The sequence below is a fragment of the Mauremys mutica genome, chromosome 22 (genome assembly GCF_020497125.1).
Source record: "Mauremys mutica isolate MM-2020 ecotype Southern chromosome 22, ASM2049712v1, whole genome shotgun sequence".
Lineage (NCBI taxonomy): Eukaryota > Metazoa > Chordata > Testudines > Geoemydidae > Mauremys > Mauremys mutica.
Window position 1 is genome coordinate 11,706,137 of NC_059093.1, and position 20,092 is coordinate 11,726,228.

A 20,092-nucleotide genomic window follows, 5' to 3' on the forward strand; every position below is an offset into this window, starting at 1 on the left:
TCTCGCGGGAGGCTAGGCGGCAGGCTCCAGATGTCTGCAGTATGTAGCGGGAGTTTTCCCGTACCTCCTTCTTTTTGTAAAGAAATGATTTAGCAGCACTGACTCAGTGCCTGTTTAGCACCATTCTTACCCAAGAGACTACTACAGAGAGAGTCATTTTCAATTTAGTTCAAATCACCACAAGAAAAGTTTACCTCATTTTGCCCTGCTTCCTCCTCTCCCCTCCCCCCCACTATTCTACAATGAATTTACTGCTGGCAATCCAGCCCTGGAGTCTGAAGTCTCCTATTTAACCACAGCTCAAACACAGTCTGAGCAACATCATGTCAAGTTTCACCACACAGTCCCCTGCTGATGTGCCTCAGGCCTGACCCAAACAGACCATGTCTAGATGACAAGATGGCGATTCAGTTTACAGGGACCTTTTTCTCCATTGAATCTTTGTTGTGACTGGCAACAAGGAAAGCATCTGGGAATGATGTGGGGGTGAAATCGTCACCTCTCTGCTGGAAGCAGGGGTGAGACTATCCAGTGCATGACACATGTTGGTAGGTCGTTGCACACAACCATCAGATGGTAGCAAATTTTAATCACAGTCCTTACCACCTACCCTGGGCTGGAGTCTAGCCTGGGAGTATGACCTGGCATTGGAAAGCTCTGTATCCCTTTATTAATCTCCTAACCCATCCAGCCCCAAAGATGTTTAACCAACCTGTTTGAATGTAACCAAAAGGAGAATTTGGCCCACACTGCAATAGTCACACCGTAATAATCATAGCTTAATTCAATCTGAATTCAACACTGTCATTGAACTAGGCTGTCATTGACAATTTTATCTCACTGGATGTTATCATTTGAGAAAGAGCTTGACTAACTCAAAGATTTAGGCCTTTGATTCTGTCATATCTGTCTGAGCTCTCTGGATGTCTGTAATGCACCCATCCCCATAGTATCTGATCACCTCAGATTGCCTTGTGTCCTTTCCTCTTCTCTGAGACAGGGAGTAGGAGAGACTCTGTGTGTGTGTGTTTAATCTTGCATTTTGTCCTAAAAACGATAAATTCAGAGATCATTCTGATCTGACGTGACTTTTATAGCAGGTTATATGGGTGACCATGTTTTAAACTCCAGTTTCTTTATAGATTAAGTAGCAGTTTGACTTAGCACTCCTGGCTGAGAATAGGCATGCATCAGCGAGGAAGCCTGTTCTTGCCGATGGTAATACTGCATATGATAATAATGCAGTCTAATGAGCTCTCCCAATGCAGTTTGTATATTATGTGCAGGATGTGTCATTTGGCATTGTTCGTTAGCTCCAACAAATGCGGCTGTTTTCTTTATTCAAAAATTGCCTGCTTTGCTCCAGCGCAGAGACGACAGTACTGCTGGTACAATTTTATTTTTAACATTCTGAACTGTTGTAAGCCTAGTGAACTGTTTAATACGCTACATTCAACAAGCCCAGCTTATACACTACAGAGGCTTTGAAACTGTCATACCTTAAAATGAATACAAGTTATGGACAAAAGCTTTTTGTTATAAGGTTCTGCAAATGTGGAATCAGTTACCATTAAGACTTAAGAATGACTGTGGAAGGTTGTTGTGCGGGTTGGCTTTAAGATGGAGCTAGAATAGCCCTTTTGCCTGGAGAAATTTATTCTATTGTATACAGGTTCTTATGCCACCTCACCACTGTATTATCTGAGTGCCTCCAATTGTGCATTGTGACATGACTAACATCTGTCAGATGTGGTTTGTTCTCTCATCCTCTCCCTGGGGGGAGAGTTGTGTGTGCACTGGGGGATTTTATTTTAGTAGGGGTTTGTTTTCATTTCTTTCTTTTGAAGCCCACTCTGTTTAAAGAAAGCAAACCAGAGAAGTGCACTTGAAGTGGAAGGTGGGGAAGTTTGCGATGACCCTGAGTTCTGGGTGAATTCATTCCATAGTCTTGGGCTGGCCCTCAGGAAAGCTTGTCTCCGGAACAGGTAAGCTTATGATAGAAAATCCCATTGTGCCTGGGAATTGTCACCACAGCTCCCGGACGGAGCTTTGCGTGGTCTGTTAGAAATCCTGGGCCCAGCACATTGAGCATCTTGAAGATGAGAACCATGAACTTTCTCGAGAATAAATGATTGGGCTGGTTTCAGTTGTTGCCTTGACTGTGCTTGGGGATTGTTGTGCAAACACTTTGTGCAGCCTCCGAATAAAGAGAGAGAGAACAAATTATCCATCCATCCAACCATCCTGGTTTCCTCAGAGGGCAGAATATGAGTGCAAAGCCAGTGAGGAAGGAAGCTTGTAGGCAGACTGGGAAAAATGAGCTGCAGTCACCAAACTATTCTAAAAGGCTGAAAGGGGGCAATGGCATACATGCCAACGGTTATCGGGAGCAGCAGGAGCTTTTCCTATGCACTCTGCTCTTTATACATTGGCTGACCCACCAATTGACCCCTCCCAGTCCCGAAGTCTGCCCACACACCTGCCTATCTGCGAGCCGCAGCAGTCCGTGAGTGAGAGAGACAAAGGGAAACAGGCTTGCGAACACGAACCAGACATGTATGCGCAGGATCCACAAGCACTGCACGTGCATAAGCAAATCTGACAGCAAAGGCAGACAAGGTGCAAAACAAATTCCACAAGAGAACACAGATGCACGTTTCACTTCTGGGCAACCATCCGCAGGCCAGTGTGCTGAGAAAAAAAATCCCTGAATAGAAGGGCAGCAAATGGGTTCCTCCACTTAGGGAAATCTGCCTTGTAAAAACCTGTCAGACAGATTAGAGCTACCCTGTGGCAGGGGGCCAAGAATTGGCAGACACTTCCAAAGCACTCAGCTTACGCAAATTTGTGAGGCAGAGGCAGCTTCCACCAGTACAGGGTGGTTAATTAATGGCTTGGATCCAGGCAAATTGGTGAAGGACCCTATGCCGCCTCTGCCAACGATCCTGGGGTAACCACAAGGGGGACACAGAGGCTCTAAAGTGAACAGTGAAGCGATTGTGTTGGTAGCGGCCACAATAACTGTGCTTGTTGAAAGGAGAATAGGGGTAAAGGGAAGCCTTTGGCCACCTGATGTGGGAGTAACTCACACTGGGAGCATATGGTTGGTTGTCCCTCTCTAGTGGCTGTTCCAGGTTCTACTCCTGCTACGAAGCAGTGGAGTTCCACCAAGTGGCAGAAGCCCATACTCTTAGCACTGAAGGTCCATACCCCAGTGCTGATCCAATTATGGCAGTGTGGTCGTTGTACATGGTCCTCGCACCATCCATTGGAGAGGAAAGTAGAGATCAGAGTGAAACCTATGGGAGCTCTACAGCTCCTTCTGCAGCAGTGCATTCAGGGGCAGAGGTGTTCATCTGTGTTCATCTGCAGTGTTGTAGCCGTGTTGGTCTCAGGATATTAGAGAGACAAGATGGGTGAGGTAATATCTGTCATTGGATCAACTTCTGTGGATGAAAGAGACAAGCTTTCCAGCTTGCACAGAGCTCTTCTTCCGGTCTCAGAGCATCTCAGCGAAATACAAGGTGGAACAGATTGTAAAGCATAAGGAATTAACATGTGTAAGAAGAGACATTCAAGATGCTTTTCATTGCTAGTAACTGTGAGGTGCGGGAGAGCATGAGGTCAGTATCCACCGTCTACAGTCACAGAGATGCGCATCTGAGAGTAGAATTCGGTGCTAATATAGGGTGTGTTCCGCTCCATCTCACGTACTATTCCAAGTCTTTATATTTTTCTTATTTTAAAGACTCTCCCCCTCCCTCCCTTCCCATGAAAGACTCTTCTATGAAGATGTTAAGAAGTTAGGTCCTGTTTTCCCTTTTCTTTTATTAATTTGGGGTTTTTAAATAATTTCTAAGATGAGCTTTGGGGGGAGAGGGAGCAAAAAGCAAAATGCCCTCAGCTGGGTGCAGTTGGAATCCAAAGGTTACAAATAATGGATTAGCTTTTCCCTATTTCCATGGCAACAGCTCGGTTGCTCTTAAATTCTACTTTAAAAGCTTCCCGCAAATGTGTCTCGTGACCCTGAAAACTTTTCCATCTCCCTCCTGACTTCTTTCATTTTGTTTTTCAAACATGAGTTATTTGCCACAACCTTGCAGCTCGGCACTGACAAGCTATTGAAGAGATGAGCTCAGAGGGGAACGGGATGGCTCGAGGGGATTGGCGATACTGCTTTGAAGGCTTTCACCTCCTGGTTCTTCTTTCAAATCTGGAGCCAGAGCGGTAGTGACTGAAAATGGGTACTGTCGGACAGCTCCTTATTATCATGTGTGCAATGACTTGGCGGTTGTCAGTCCGGATCCTAGCGGATAGGTACTCAGATCTTGACAGCTGTTGTTGCAGTCGGCCCTGATTGTGGAGGAAAAGGCTGGCCTAGCAGATAGGAGAAATGGGATGGCGTTGTGGTTAAAACACTCAACTGGGACTGGAGAGATTTTGTGTTCTGTTCCCACTTCTGTCACAGTCTTCCAATGTGGCCTTTGGCACCTCAGCTCTTCATCCGTAAAATGGGGAGACTAGCACTTGGCCTCGCTCCCAGGGGTATTGTGAAGTGTTGGCATACAATGATGGTGGCTGCATATGAATATATCTACATAAATAGGGCACTGGACTGGGAATCTGCGATCTGGCTTGTGTTCTGGTTCTGTCACTGGCTCAGTATCTGTGACCTTGCCCAAACGACTTCACTTCTCTGTCCCACACTTTCCACATCTGTACATTGGGGGAAATAGTATTAACTTCCCCACCTTTGCACAGTGCTTTGAGCTCCATGGAGGATAAATGCTAAGTAGTATTTTAAACATCCATTGGTACTTTTGCTCTCTCTCTCAATAAAAGCAGCAAAGAATCCTGTGGCACCTTATAGACTAACAGACGTTTTGCAGCATGAGCTTTCGTGGGTGAATGCCCACTTCTTCGGATGCAAGTAGTGGAAATTTCCAGGGGCAGGTATATATAAGCAAGCAAGAAGCAAGCTAGAGATAACGAGGTTAGATCAATCAGGGAGGATGAGGCCCTGTTCTAGCAGTTGAAGTGTGAAAACCAAGGGAGGAGAAACTGGTTCTGTAGCTGGCAAGCCATTCACAGTCTTTGTTTAATCCTGAGCTGATGGTGTCAAAATTGCAGATGAACTGAAGCTCAGCAGTTTCTCTCTGAAGTCTGGTCCTGAAGTTTTTTTGCTGCAGGATGGCCACCTTAAGATCTGCTATTGTGTGGCCAGGGAGGTTGAAGTGTTCTCCTACAGGTTTTTGTATATTGTATATCTCAATAGAGCATATTTATTGGTCATGGAAGTTGAACTAACCTCTGAGTCAAGACTAAGGCACAAGTTGCTTTGTTTTTTCGGTGCCTGTCCTATGAACAAAGGGAGAACATTGTTCTTCAGAGACGTCAGCCTGGTACACCCCTCCACTCCCCCAGGGGCAGGGAGGGATAGCTCAGTGGTTTGAGCATTGGGCTGCTAAACCCAGGGTGGTGAGTTCAGTCCGTGAGGTGGCCACCTAGGGATCTGGGGAAAAATCAGTACTTGGTCCTGCTAGTGAAGGCAGGGGGCTGGACTCGATGATCTCTCAGGGTCCCTTCCAGTTCTGTGAGACAGGTAGATCTCCATATATTATTTATGTTATTACCTTTCACCTGCCTCAGCTTCATTTCCAAAATACCCAGAGAGCTCTGACGCTCAGTGGGCTCCCGAATCACTCCGTTATTTGTTCTCTTCCAGGTACCACGGCAGATTAGAGTAGATGTAATGTGGATTTACACGGCCCCTCTCTTAATCAAGAAAACGCTGAGTGCTTTACTAGAATAATGCAAGTGAAACTGTAAGCAAACGCGACATTCCCGATGCACTGAGCAATAGCATGTGCATAGCCTTGGATAGTAGAACTAGTCAGACATCCCCGAGGACTAGTGCCCACCTAAGAGCACTGTCTGCATTAGAATGTTTCTTCAAGTCTGTCACCATGGCAGTACCGCTGGTGCAGCTAATATAGTCATTGCCAGCCAGGCTACATTAGCAACCCCATTGGTACTAATGTGGTGGTCGTGAAGCTGTGCAAACTTGGACGAAAAATGCTGGTGCAAATGGAGCCTAAGGCAGGAACCCTGCTAAGAACCATTGCCCACCATAATCATTACTAGCATGGCTCTTGCTAGGTTTCCTTATCCAGCATGGATAGGGATTTTTATCAGACTAGCCCAACTCATGCTATCAATTACTCAGTCGCTCGGTATCCTATAGTATGATGGGCACATGGTTGGAACACGGTTAGACTATAAACAATGTTACAGTTCTATTAGCACCTGGTTCTGTCTCAAAACAGTGGTTTCTTTGCTGGGCCTTTGTGCTCCTTAATGCTCATCATTGCTTAGATACTGCAGGGAAGCACCTTATACAACAGCATAGGTCAAAAAGGAGGAAGGCTCAGGTTGAAAAATTCAATTCTGGATTTCTAATATCCCCCTATATTTAGTAGTGTTCGACTCCAGAGTGTAGGTCTTGACCCAAGCCTACTTAGAATCCAAAGGACTTTGTTCAGAGAATCACCCCCACCGATGATAATACCCAGTAGATTTCAAAGTGCTTTACACAGGAGGGCAGCATCATTAGCCCCATTTTACAGATGGGGAAATTGAGGCACAGAGTAGTGAAGTGATTTGCCCAAGTGCTCACCCAGCAAGCCAGTAGCAGAGTAGAGAACAGAGCCCCAGTCTCCTGAATCACAGTTTAGTGCTCTATTCACTAGACCACAGAGCCTCCCCTGCACAAGAGGAAGGGAGCTGCAGTCCTTGTGTTAGCCAAAGCCCTGTGGAAAGCTTTATGAGTATGGTCCTGATGGTAGACCGGGAGGCTCTATGAGGCCAGTTTCAGGGATCTGACTGTCAGGGGAGAGGACACTGGCTGGGGTCAGTGTGAGGGCGGAGCTGGGGCACGGTTTGGCGCTGGGAGCCATGAGTATGTCCTTAACTAAACCCATCTCAACTCTTAAAAATAGCTCCTTTTCAGCGTGGCATAGAGAAAGGGCTGAAGTTCAAGCAAGCTCTCGCCTTCCAGAACGGTACCATCCATTTCTAACTGCCACCCATTTCATAGAGCAGGGGAACAGCAGCTTGGGTTTCATGCCTTTTACTCTTTTCTTAAAAAGTGCCTGAGGATCTTTCGCTTCTCCCTGGGCAGGAGGGACCTCAATGTGTTGTGTATTTGAGGGAGTCTCCTAGCCAACTGGATGGTTGAAAGCGTAGAGCACTGTATAGCACAGTCCGTAGAACTTCCCCAAAATAATTCCTAGCGCATTTGTAATAGATCTGCTCTAGGAATTATTTTGGGGAAGATTTCTGGCTTGTGTTATCCAGGAGGTCAGAACAGGTGATCACAGTCGTCCCCTCCGGCTTTAGAATCTATGAATTTAACACCTTTCTCACCAGACGATTCTTCTAAAGGTCCAGCACCCTTCTAGCCCAGTGATATATAAGAACACGTGCCCATAGGAGACTAGACCCTGTATTGACTGAGCCACACTGAAGAAACTGCTGGCCCATCTCTTAGTAGCTTGTCTGCATCTTTTGTGCCAGGCGTAGGCAAGCTATTGAAAGTTTGTTAGAGAATACATCACTCTAGGTAAAGTCTTAGGCCCTGTCTTCCACCAGTGGCACTGTCCTTCTGTCAGTGGGAACTGCCCTGTGTTCGTATGCACATTTTCTTCCACTGATGATTCTCTGGGTACCCATTGACACAAGGTATCCTGGTTTGCATCCAAGGCAGATGTCTATAAGAGGGAGTTACATCAGTGTAGTGCCATTTTAGATGCACTCCACTTCTGGGGCAACTGAATCTGTGCAAACAATCCTTCTGCCCTGCACCGACGACTGCAGAAGGGAACTACCTGGTCACCTTTCTCAGGGAATGCATCCACAGTCTGCAGGTTACAGAGAGATCCTGGAATGACTCGGGCATCCTGATACATTCCCTGTGAGCTTGCATTGGCAAGTCCCCATTTAACAGACTAAATTTCTCACCTGCTGTCTGGGATCGGGCCACCATCAATTTAATTTCTTTGCAAATTAAAAAAAAAAGAGAGAGAGAGAAATTATGGATTGTGTTGGAGATTGTTCAGAGGAGATTTGCACCAAGAGGGAGTATCACGATAATTAAAAAAGAATAAACTCTATAAACAGAGCTAGATGGGTGTGGAGCAGCTGTTTGACTTGGAACGCTGGGAATGGAAATTTGGTTAGCGTTTGGCATTTGAGGGGCATTAATCTTTGACTCTCCCCCCCCTTTGGATTTTAAATCATAAATCACTTGTCTGGGCAAAGTCCTATTTGCTCAAACATCTGCAGCAGGGAGCACACTGGCAAATCCCTGCAGAGCAAAAGCTGTTAGATTGCTTTTCTACTGGGATCGTTCCAGAGCAGTTTGTTCTTCTTAAGGAACTGGCAACATCGTGAAAAGTTTAATCGGAAACCAAGTGGAAAAAAAAAACAGGTTGGGTGGGGGGAGGTTTCTGTTATAGGCAAGTGCCAGATAGTCCCTTCCAAGACCTTGCTAGCAGTCCAAGCAAAAATGGAACGAGTCTCTTCCTTGCTTTGCTGCCAGGCTGAAGCCTGGCTGGAGCTAGGAAGAGGAGCAGAGGGAGATGCAAAGAGGGGCCTATTCTCTCCATAGCACACAGTCTGAGGAGCTGGGCTTGCACACTGGTAAAATCTGCAAGGAGAAGGGGATATACCGGTAATCCTCTCCCATGGCAGAGCAGTGAATGGCTCGCCAGTTCTAGTCAGCATCCACATGCAGCCACCAGGTGAACTGGCTGGCTGATGTGGAATCCAGTGCCAGCAATATGCAGCTGACATAAGTCTACCTGTCTTTCACCACCACAGATGACTATGGCTAAGATATAGTCACAGCTATTTTTGATAAAAGTCACGGACAGGTCATGGGCAATAAATAAAACATTTACAAAAAATACCCATGACTAAATCTCCACTTCTGGGGCCCAGCTGCTCGGGGGCCCCTGCTCCAGTGGCTGGGGGTTGACTGCCCCCCAGCTGCTGCTCCTGGGACTGCTCTCTGGATGGCCTCTGGGCATCCCTGGGTCCCCAGGACCGCTGCTGCCCAGGTGGTCCCCAGGGCACCCCCAGGACCACGGCTCAAGCACTCCCCAGAGCCAGCCACACCAGCCAAAAGTTACAGTACACTGCAGCACATCGCCTCAGCAACCCAGGCTACTGCCAGCACATCAGACCTGCCCACCACTCCTTATACTGGCCTCCTGTAGAATATTGACTCAAGTACAAGGTCTCGATTGTTATCTGCATGGCGCTCCATGGCTCGGGCCCAGAGTATCTAAAAGAGCCACTAAAGCGCAATGATGAAGAGCGCAGTTAACTGCTTTGCTCCTCTGGCACAATGGAACTATTGGCTGTAAGGGTAACGTTTGTCTGTACAGGAGACGGCTTTTTCGCGGGCCAGCCCAAGCCAGGGGAATGATCTGCCCCAAGCACTAAGGCCCATCATAAACCTCACCACTTTTTGCTCCAAGTGCAAGACACCTCTTTTTTTACCCTGCCTTCTCCAACATGAACATGGAGCAACGTGTGTGTGTGTGTGTGTGAGTGATAAAAAAGAAATCCACAGCTAAACATTCCCCTTCACACATATCTCCCTCAGGATAAGGATGAGAGAACGAACACACAACACTCTGGGAGGACCTCAGATACTACATGCATCCGACGAAGTGGGTATTCACCCACGAAAGCTCATGTTCCCAAACGTCTGTTAGTCTATAAGGTGCCACAAGACTCTTTGCTGCTTTTACAGATCCAGACTAACACGGCTACCCCTCTGATACGATGATGAGGATGCTATAAGAAGCTATAGAGACTAGACTAGAACCCAGCTTTAGGATACTTCGCCCTAATGGCTGGAGGAGCATCCCTGGTCCTGTCTCTGTGGGTTGGAGAGTTCACATCACAGCAGCTGCTGTTAAACTTTCACATATGTCCCTGCCTTAGGATATCCAGTTCTTTGGGTGCTCCAACTACCCTAAGTACCTATTAAAGCCTACAAATGTCTTCTTGTTTCTCCTTGATGACAGGTTCAGTTCAAGGTTCTCTCCTCTGCCCATTCCAAAGACAAGTGAATGGTACAGACTAGGGTTAGGCCTTTCCTTGCAAATTCCTGTGTTGCCCAGCTCTGTGGCCTGGGATTGGCCACACAGGTATATCCCAGTATGAAGGAACCTTCAGTCTGGGCCAAACTCATCCATGGTGTGAGTGCCACCAAATATGACTGTTAATTAAGGTAATTCACTTAGGACAGTCAGAGATAAATTCCACGCTGAAGGAGACCTTCACTGTCTGACATTAACAATGGTTCCCATTTTAAGTCTGTAGCAGGAAACCAGGCCAGGCGTTAGACTCAGGGTCTCGTACAAGGCTTTTCATCCCTAGATCTTAAAAGACGATCAGGGGACTTATCCCTGTTTTAGAGCTGGGGAAAAGGAGGCACCGAGAGGTGAAGTGACTTTGTCAAGGACACCCAGCAGTGCAGTGGCAGAGCTGGGACTAGACCCCACTTCCTCTAAGTCCGCCCACTCATTATCCTAGTCTCTAGATCAGTGGTGGCCAACCTGTGGCCTGCAGGCTGCACGCAGCCCATCAGGGTAACCTGGTTGTGGGCCACGAGACATTTTGCTGACATTGACCATCCACAGGCACAGCCCCCTGCAGTTCACCGTTCCTGGGATGTGCTGGTTGGCCACAGGGGCCATTGGCCGGGAACAGCGAAGCGCAGCCACTGGGAGCTGCGGGGGGCCGTGCCTGCCGATGGTGAACATCAGCAAAATATCTTGCGGTCGGCAATCAGATCACCTTGATGGCTCAGATGCGGCCCGCCGGCCACAGGTTGCCCACCACTGCTGTAGACCAAAACTTTTCTGGAAAAACAGGAAGTGAACTTAGTTGTAAGGACAGTGGCTCAGCGTCCCACCATTGAAAGCGGTGGGAGTCAGGTGCCTACATACCTTTGAGAATCTGGGCTAAAGATGTTTTGCTTAGAGTCTGCCACACCCACCCCCCTTCCTAGGCTTCAGAGCCTGTGCAGCACCTTCAAAGCACTGTCCACACGGCTATCTTAGAGCCTTCACGCAAGCCCCCCGGCCTTGGGTCTGTACCCCTATGTGTACTTCTACACAGCAATAAAAAAAACATGGCAGTGAGACCCACAGCCCAGGTCAGCCGGGCCCAGGCTGCAGGGCTAAAACTAGAGTGTAGACATTCAGGCTCAGGCTGAGTATCAGAGCCTGGGATCCAGTCAAGCCTGCGTGTCTACACCTTCTTTTTTTAGCCCTGCTGGCCCAAGTTGGCTGACCCGGATTCAGTTGCGATGCTGCATGTCTTTCACTGGTGCGTAGATGTACCTTGCATGTCTACTCAGGTTCCTTAATCAGTATTAGAAGAAAGCATGTCTTCCTGGGAGACTTTACCATGGTCTTATGACAAAAAGCTAGTACTTTTCAAGGGAGGGATAGCTCAGTGGTTTGAGCATTGGCCTGCTAAACCTAGGATCATGAATTCAATCCTTGAGGGGGGCATTTAGGAATCAGGCAAAAAAAATAGTTGGGGATTGGTCCTGCTTTGAGTAGGGGCTTGGACTACATGACCTCCTGAGGTCCCTTCCAACCCCGATATTCTGTGTTTCTAAGGTAAGTCCCACAATAGCTAAACTGACCTAGATTCTTGGAATTCAATTAAGTTTTGCAGTGAAACTCTCCATGACCTACCAATGCATAACAGGGAACTTATGTTTGGAAAAGCCAGAGTATCCAGAGTACACAAGAGGTTCTCATTCATCGTCCTGGTGAAAGCAGGGAAGAATCAGGGACTTTCCTAGAGGTAGTGCCACTAAAGCATATAACACTGAACTCCAACTTCCCCTCATAAATAAGGGTGACTTTTACCAGGCATAGGCCTGAACTTTAATAACCTGAAATATATTCTGGGCTGGCGAGGCTGGAACCTTTAATAACATTTTAGTCTGCTGTCTTGGTGCTTATTGCCATCCCATTTTAAGCACGTTCTTTGGCTCAACTGCTTCTCGAAGTGGTTTTTAACAATATTTTAGCAGCCTAAGCTGTCTCAGGAAGCTAAGGAACACTTGTTGCTGGAAATAATGTTTTCCTCGGTAACATCTCTGCATCATTGTGACATGTTTAAACATTAAAAAATTGTTTTGTATGTAGCTTGTTTTAAAATCGGAGCAAAAGCATAAATTTTGGATGGGGGGAGCTTGGCAACGATGGAGTTTTGTGCGTATGTGTGGTTTGTTTTTCTTTTTTGCCTGAGTAAGTGGTGTGAAATATTCCAGGTGAAGCATCCAATGACATTGCAGTCTGGAGTGCTGGGAAGCAGCATTTTTTAACATGCTTTAATTGCTTTTTGCCAGGGCCAGGGATATTTATGGGTTAGGAGATTGCCGAGTTATTTATTAGATGGAGTATCTAGGGATAGACTAATATAAATCACTTAGGCTGGTATTGAATATACCAGACACTCAGTAATTTAAAAAGCTTTAATAAAAATGCTAAAATATGAGACTTGTCTTTAGCTGTAATGAGACTCAGTTATCATGTTTTTATCAGCAATTTTCAGCCTTTTTTTTTTTTTTTTTTTTGCACAGAGCTGGAAAATGTGGCCTTGACCCCCTGCCTGTATGTGGCATTTCACAGCATCTGGCCCCAGCCTTTGATCTTGCAGGCATAACGGGTAGCACTTAGACATCTTGAGCTATGGGTGCAAAATCAGAAGCTGTTCCTGAAAGTCACACTCACATAGGGAGCTCTAGGTCTGGCCATCAGGCCTCCAGGCCAGTCCGGGGAGTCTAGCTCTGTAGGGAGCTTCTCTACATCCCTGTAGTCTACGTCTGAAAGGCATCCTCTCTTTCTGCATATTCGAAGCTGGAAGGAATTTTCACCACATGCCCATGCACCCTGCTTTAGCCATGCGACATGAGGACAGAGCTTCTACCTGTAACTACTATCTCAGCCTTTTTATTTTCTACTTCAGAGATCTTCCCGTTATTACAGACCCAAACTATCCATTCGAGGGCAGATGTTGCCCTTTTATTACCCACCCAAGTTGGCTTCAGCCCCACACCCATGGGCGTTTCCTGCGTGATTGGGCTACTCATAGAATAAGCCCGCCTACTTTCTGCTCCGATTTCATCCCACACGGAGTTTTGGCAAAAAATAATTCTCTTCTTCTGCTCTCCTTCCCCCACATTAGCTATTTCCCAACTGGTCCTATGACTAATGCTGCTGGCCTTTGATAAATAGGGAATGTCTCAGTGCCTCTAGCCTTGATTGGGATTCTCACATCCCTGCTATGCCAGCTCTGCTCACACCTGTCTGCTGGTGGCAAGAAATCACCATTCCAGCCTGGAGAATAGGAGCTGGGGGTGGGGGGAGAGGGATGGCGATGGGGTGAAGAGAAGGCAGAGGAAGATGCAGGACACACGCGCTGGAAGGATAGGGTAGGGGAAGGAGAGAGAAAGAAGGAGCAGCAGGAAAGAGAGGGTCAAGACTGATGTAAGAAAAGGAGGAGCTTGGTACTAAAGCAAAGGGGTGAGGGGGAGTTAGTGAGACAGTTGAACAAGCAGGTGCTAACAGGATAGGAGTGAGGTGGCGGTGCCAGGCCTTAGATGGTAACAGGGGCTTTCATCTCTAGGTCAGCGGTTCACCTCCAGCCCAGGTTAATGGCCAGAAGTGCCTGCTCTGTATGAAATTAATTTGCCATCCTCGGCCCATTTCTGACTGTGCATGTCACAAAATCACCACCGTGACCGGACCTGGCCAGGAGGCTCAGCAGAGGCTAAAAAGGGAGCAGACCAGAGAGACTCACGTTAGGGTGGGAGGATGTGGGGGGAGAGGATTTCCAGTCTCTGGAGCCATCAAGCCAGTACCTTGCCCAACAGACACTGGGAAGAGAATCAAGGGAGATGCCAGGGGAAGGATTGGCAAGAAGTAACCTCTTGTTCTTCAGTGTGTAATAGACTCTATGCCTTGTGCACATTAAGACTAGGGAAACTGTGACTAAGTCTATAAATAAACATGCCAGGAGATGCTCTGGAAATAATCATTATAAACCACCGGAGCAAAGCGCGAGTAGTTTGTGATGTCATCAGCATCATGGCATGTATTTATATCCCTGTAATTCATAATCATTTGTTCTCATTCCCTATCATCTCTCTCCACAAAATACAACACAGGGGCGAGACGCAATCATAAATATAACAGGATCTGAGCTGACATGACATGATATAAAGCAGCAGGGTTCTGGGTGCTGCTGCCCAAGGGCAGGGATTTAGCTGTGCACTGCATAATGCAAACCTCTCGGCAGACTCGCAACCTCAAAGGAGTCTAGCGTTCCCAGGAGTTAGGTGTAACCAGGTTCAGGGTCCCACGGTGCTAGGAGCGGTACATATTCAAGAGACAGTCCCTGCCCGAAAGAACATACCATGCGAGGGCTAAATTGTGGCACTAACACCTTGCCTCCTCCGTGCAGGATGGATCACAGTTACCTGTGCTTCAATGGAAGTTTATCTTCTATGCATGGCCGTGTAATCCTGGATAATCTTCTTCATTTAAATATAAACCACAAAACTATTCAGTCATGCCGCGCTCCTTATACAATGCCTTTAACGGACTCCAGTCCAGCCCTGGCAGAGCCCACCCATACGCTCCTTGAACTAGCGTCTTCCTTCCCTGCTTTATGGTGGGAGCGAAAGATACCAAGGACATAATCACTTCCATAGCAACCAGCTTTGAAGGCGCAAACAGGAGCTTATGATTTCAGGTGGGGAATAAACAGCAGAGACACAGATGAATCCTTGAAGAACACATTTTCACGCCAGTGTCCTTTGTAATAAAGAGCCAGCGGAGAGAAATATAGAATATTTAGGATGGAGGGGGCTGAATAATTTCCTCATCGGATGTTTCTCAGCTTGCCATGAGATGTCAGCCATCCTTTAAATCTGCCAGGCTTTATATCGCCAGCAGCAGAGTGGGGAGTGAAAACGAAAGATCTTTCCCAGGGTGATTTCAGGGCATCGTGAACAGCTTTTAATTCTTCCTGCTCCCAGCAGTTGAGAGGAAAGAGTCAGAATTGAGTCTCCGCATGGCAGGAGATCTTCCCTCCAACCACCCACTGCTTTGCAGCACCACAGAACGAAGCTTTCTTAAATGAACCTTTTGAATAACCTGCCTGGTTCGCTAGGTGCTTGCCTTCATTGCTGTAGTGTCTGAGGGGCCCACAAACTTAAAGGAAGTTATCCTCACCAACTCCCTGTGGGCAGAGCCATAATAGCAGCCTGAGGCCCAGAGAGAGAGCGTTGCCATCCCTTGAAATGTTACCGCGTCTCAGCATATTTGGTGTTTTACTTACAGCCCCAGCTCCTGGAGCCAAGGGATTAGGGTGGGGAATCTCAAACAGAAAACCTAGTCCTCGTGGGAGTGAAGAAAAGCTTGAAATGTGGGCACCCGAAAGGCTCAGAACCCCCCCTCCACGCACATACACTCTCTCTCTCTCTCTCTCTCAAAATAATGCTTCAGCTTCCTCATCTGTACAACTCTTGCCTTTTTGAACATTTGGGATTCACAAAACAGGATTAAGGCCCCAGTGGCCTTTATGTCTGGAGGCCTCCATCTTTGGCTGCCCAAATTAGGGCCTAGTTTTCACATGCAGTGGTTCTCAGCCAGGGGTATGTGGAGGTCTTGCAGCTCCCACAGGCTGGTCCCTGGAGCTGTGGGTTCTTAGCACCTTTGGGCGCTTCCGGTTTGGGCATAAAACATCAGGGGTCCCTTCTGAAAAGTTTGGCCTGAGTGACTTGCCCAGGGTCAGCCAGGGCATCTATGGCTGAGCTGGAAACCGAATTCAGTGCCCGCTCCAGCTCCCTGGTTCCTTTTCTGGCCAATCTCTTGTTTGTTTATTTGGATTGCTACATAATTAATAACCTCTCCAAAATGTCTAGGAACTCCTGACTCCACGTGTAGATAGCAGCTTGAACCTAGAACTAAATCAGTTACTACTGTGAAGCCTTGTCTACTTAAGGGCTTCCCTCCCATCTAACCAGGAGCACCCCCTCCCCAGCAATATGGAAAGGGTAAGGGGGTTGTGACCCCTCTCTCAGCAGCCTTACTTGACCCCCCCATTGAGAAACTCTGTCCTTCAAAATTCCTCTCACTCCACACAGATCAAGCCCCATTTTCTGCAGTAATTTCTTTGATAACTTCCATAGTGGGGATTGAACCAAGGACCTTGAGAGCTTAAAGCTTGAGTGCTAAAGCTTGAGCTATAGAGCCAGTGCTGTAAGACTTGACAGCCCCCTCCCTTAAGTCAGCATTGGGCCTCTCTGGAATGATGTTTTGGACGTTGTTTCTTTAAGAGGCATGGGAAACAGAAATTAGGCTTGCTGATGAGAGAGGAGGGCCTGGAAGCAGGAGAGCTTTGAAGTGTGGGTGTCTGGCTGCTGTGTTTGCTGGGTGAGACATGAGTTTGCCATTAGGTGTAGAACATAATTGCAAGCCTCTTAGAGAGCCAGGCAGCGATGAATAAACAAATGGCTTTGATGGGCTCAAATCATGAAGGGATGGGGATAATCCCTGCATGACCTCAGGCCTGGGCTGTGGGAAGGGGTCTTCTGGGATGGTCTCCACAACCTGAGGACTTGTGGTGGTGCTGCAGCCCTGGATGCCCAGCCAGGGCCATGATACTGAATCCAGAAGCAAGCAGGCTGCAAGGCAGACAGGGCCTGAATTCCCAGGGCAAGAATGGAGTCTCACGGCTACTTTCGAGGTAACAGCTGAAAGGGATTTGAGTGCTCCTTCTCTATGAGTAGCTGAGCCAGGGGGAGGAGGATGCGGGGGTCTGGGAGGGGAGAGAGTCATCTGAAAAGACCATCTCAGGCTTTCCATTTTCAGGTGGACAGGGCGGGGAATTGTGCTACTCTCAAGCACTCCTTCTGTGGCAGGGAGGGTATTAGGTGGCTGAGGTCCTGGACGGTGTCCCAAATCAAATCAGCAGGGCGTGGTTTGAAAAAAATAACCCCTTCCCACTCTGTGCATGGACAGAGCCACATCAGTAACCGCCTATACATGGACAAGGATTTAAAAACCAAGTCAGCAAATTTAAAAAGCCTACAGACCTGGGTTACAAACCCAACAGCAAACAGACAAGGCTCATAAGCAGCAAGAGCAGCACCCTAGAGCAAATGGGCTGAGCATTAAAAATAATAATAATAATACTACATTATAATTAGGAAAGGGAGGGGCAGGGAAAATCTTGTCTTCCATTCCATCTCTTTCCCCTTTCTTAAAACACCATCTGCAGACTGTAAATCTTGCAGGGCACAAGCCTGTTTTCCCACCTGTCTGCAGAGCACTTGTGGGTCCCATGTACCACCCACAGGCAGTAACTGTAGCTAGGGCCTGATCCACAGTCAATAGAAATTCCACTAACTTCAGGCCCTAAAAGCATCCAGGGGTTATATTCTGCCAGTGAGAGATCCCTGGACCAAGCTGTGAAATCTCGTTCTACGATGATGAGATCAGGAGGTTTGTTTCGGGTTCATCTCTGATCACTATAAAATGTGCTTTATGTGATGAGCCCAGACAGGTTTCATTTGTGTAAACTAATCCCTCGATGCTCTACCGAGGAATGTTTGGTAACAGTGCCATGTTTTTATTGTAGTAAGTTGACTGCTCTGTGCTGTTAAAACTTTGCAAGAAGACAGGGTATTTCAAACTGTGGGATGTGTAAACCAGCTGGATGCAAACGGCCAAGCTCCTACAGTGTCCAGCATGTCTCTTTTGGAAAGAAAGGTGGATTCCCTTCTGGATGGTGGGATATATCAGTGCTTTTAAACAAGCCTTGGACTGTGGAATGAGGCTGCAGCTCCTGAGTCGGGGAAGCATGCACGAGGAGGCCTTTGAACAGTTGGTATTGCATTGACACTTCAGTAGAGACTTCCCAAGTGTAGTAGGGGAAGCACTAGGAATGTGGTTTACTCCAGACTCTCTGAGCCTGCATAATTCAGCCTTGAGCCACTTCAGACATGCTGTACCAGAGTGGAAGGCTTGAGATTGCCCAGCATTAAGGATGCCGCCGTGTGTATGTGCATGGCAGAGCCTTGCGTCAGACACAGTTCTCGTGAATGTCTCCTCATTCTCTCTCTCTCTCTCTCTCTCTTTTCTTCTAGTTCCTCCCCAGATTATAAACATCTCCTCAGACATCACGGTGAACGAAGGTAGCAGTGTAACTCTCATGTGCCTGGCCTTTGGGAGACCAGAGCCTACGGTGACATGGAAGCACCTGTCTGGAAAAGGTAAGAGGATGCCTTGAGATGGACACTGGGGCTTCAGGCATCTGCGATGGTTCTGAACAGATACACTAAAATGCAGTAGGGGACTAGCCACAGGAGAGATTGCTCAGTTTTTCTTCCTGTGTATTTCTCTCTCTATGCGCCTTTGCCCTTAATCCTTGGTTCCTGATAGTGTTCCTGGAATTGTAGTGATGGAATGGTACCAGGAGAGCAGGAGTCAGGATTCATAGGATCTTTGTGGGGTTCCGCTTGATTTGCTGTGTGGCAAGTAACTCCTCTGTGCCTCAGTTTCCCTATGTGTAAAATGGCCATCATGGCACTTGCGTGGGACCAGTTACTTAACCTCACCATACCTCAGAGACACTGTAAGGTGTAAGTGATTAATGTTTTTAAAAAGCTTTGAGGTCTGTGGGTGAAAGAGGCTAAATAAACACAAAGTCATAACTATTTAGATGTTTGTATCCTGGGTGAGGCTTCCAAGCCCCAGCTTAGCAAGGGGGAGGGATTGGCTCCCGTAATGGGCTGAGGGACGAGGAGTTATTATTCGTAACGATAATATGCTGCATGTTGCTAGCCCCTTCTGTCCCAGCATCCCGAAGCATTTTACAGACACTAATGAATGAAACCCCTCTATCCCCTGTAGAGACAGGGTCAGTGCCATGTGTACAAAGGGGGAAATTGAGGCATGGAGCAGTGAAGTGACTTGCCCAAGTGTAGCAGGGTGGACCCTGCTCCTTCCCTGAAGGGGTTTAAAAGTGGCCTGGCAGGGCTTGAGAGCTGCTGCTTTAGGCTGGGCTGATTAGGGAAGTGGCTGCAGCTGGGGGCCACGCCCCAAACTGAGGAACAGGGCCTTATAAGAAGGCAGGGAAGCCAGGAGCCAGACAGTCTCTCTCTGCCTTCAGAGAGAGATGGGCCTGGCTGCTTAGGCGCTTGAGACTGGATACCTGAGTGAAGTAGGGCTGGGGAAAAGGCTGAGGAGCTGGGGAGCTCCAGCCTAGAAAGCCCCAGGCTGCGGCCTAGCAGTGGGCCAACAGGTACTGGGGGTTGCAGAGGGCAGCCCAGGGGGAGGCCAAGGCAGCAGGTCCAAACCCTCCTTGCCAGTGATGAGTAGGCTGATACTGCAGTCTGCCCCAGGGTGTGGGGCTAGACAATGATTGGCAGTAGCCAAATACTGAGGCAAGGTGGGAATAGAGGGTGGGGGTTCCCTGAGACAGAAGGGGAGACCCAGAGAGAAAGGGGTTACTGCTAGGGGGCAGCACCCCATGTAAAAGGGCACCGGGTCCAGGGAGGGACACGGGGGGCCTGAGGACAGGTGGATCACCAGCCTGCAGAGGGCGCTCCAGTGCTGGAAACAGAGCTAATTCCCAGAGTCACCAGCAGGAGGCGCCGCAGGGGTGAGTCTGACCTGTTACACCAAGGATACACACAGTCAGTGCTGGGGGTGAAACCCTGGAATCCCAATTCCCAGTCTTCTGCTTTAACCACTAGACCTCGCTCTTTGCTTAGAACTCTGACTGTTGGGTTGTTTTATAGGTTATTCTCTGTGTACTCATAAACCTACTGAATATTGTACCTCTGTGATGCTTCCCGGGAGTACCCAGAGCTGGGTGACACTTTGCTACCACCTGCCCTTAGTGTATCTGTGCCTGTCGTGGGTCTGCTCCCCATCAGCACTGGTCATGGCAAACACAAGCCTCCTCTCTTGGCCTTGCAGGC

At 47.9% G+C, this 20,092-nt stretch overlaps 1 protein-coding gene across 8 annotated transcripts in view; it reads left to right on the forward strand.

The window, feature by feature from the left end:
- Positions 1-20,092, forward strand: part of OPCML (opioid binding protein/cell adhesion molecule like) — an 823,390-nt gene that overhangs the window by 700,037 nt on the left and 103,261 nt on the right. For all 8 annotated transcript variants that reach the window (XM_044996760.1, XM_044996761.1, XM_044996762.1 and 5 more), the window contains one exon: positions 18,254-18,379. In XM_044996760.1, coding sequence (XP_044852695.1) covers positions 18,254-18,379 — 126 coding nt within the window. The remainder of the gene's footprint in view (positions 1-18,253; positions 18,380-20,092) is intronic.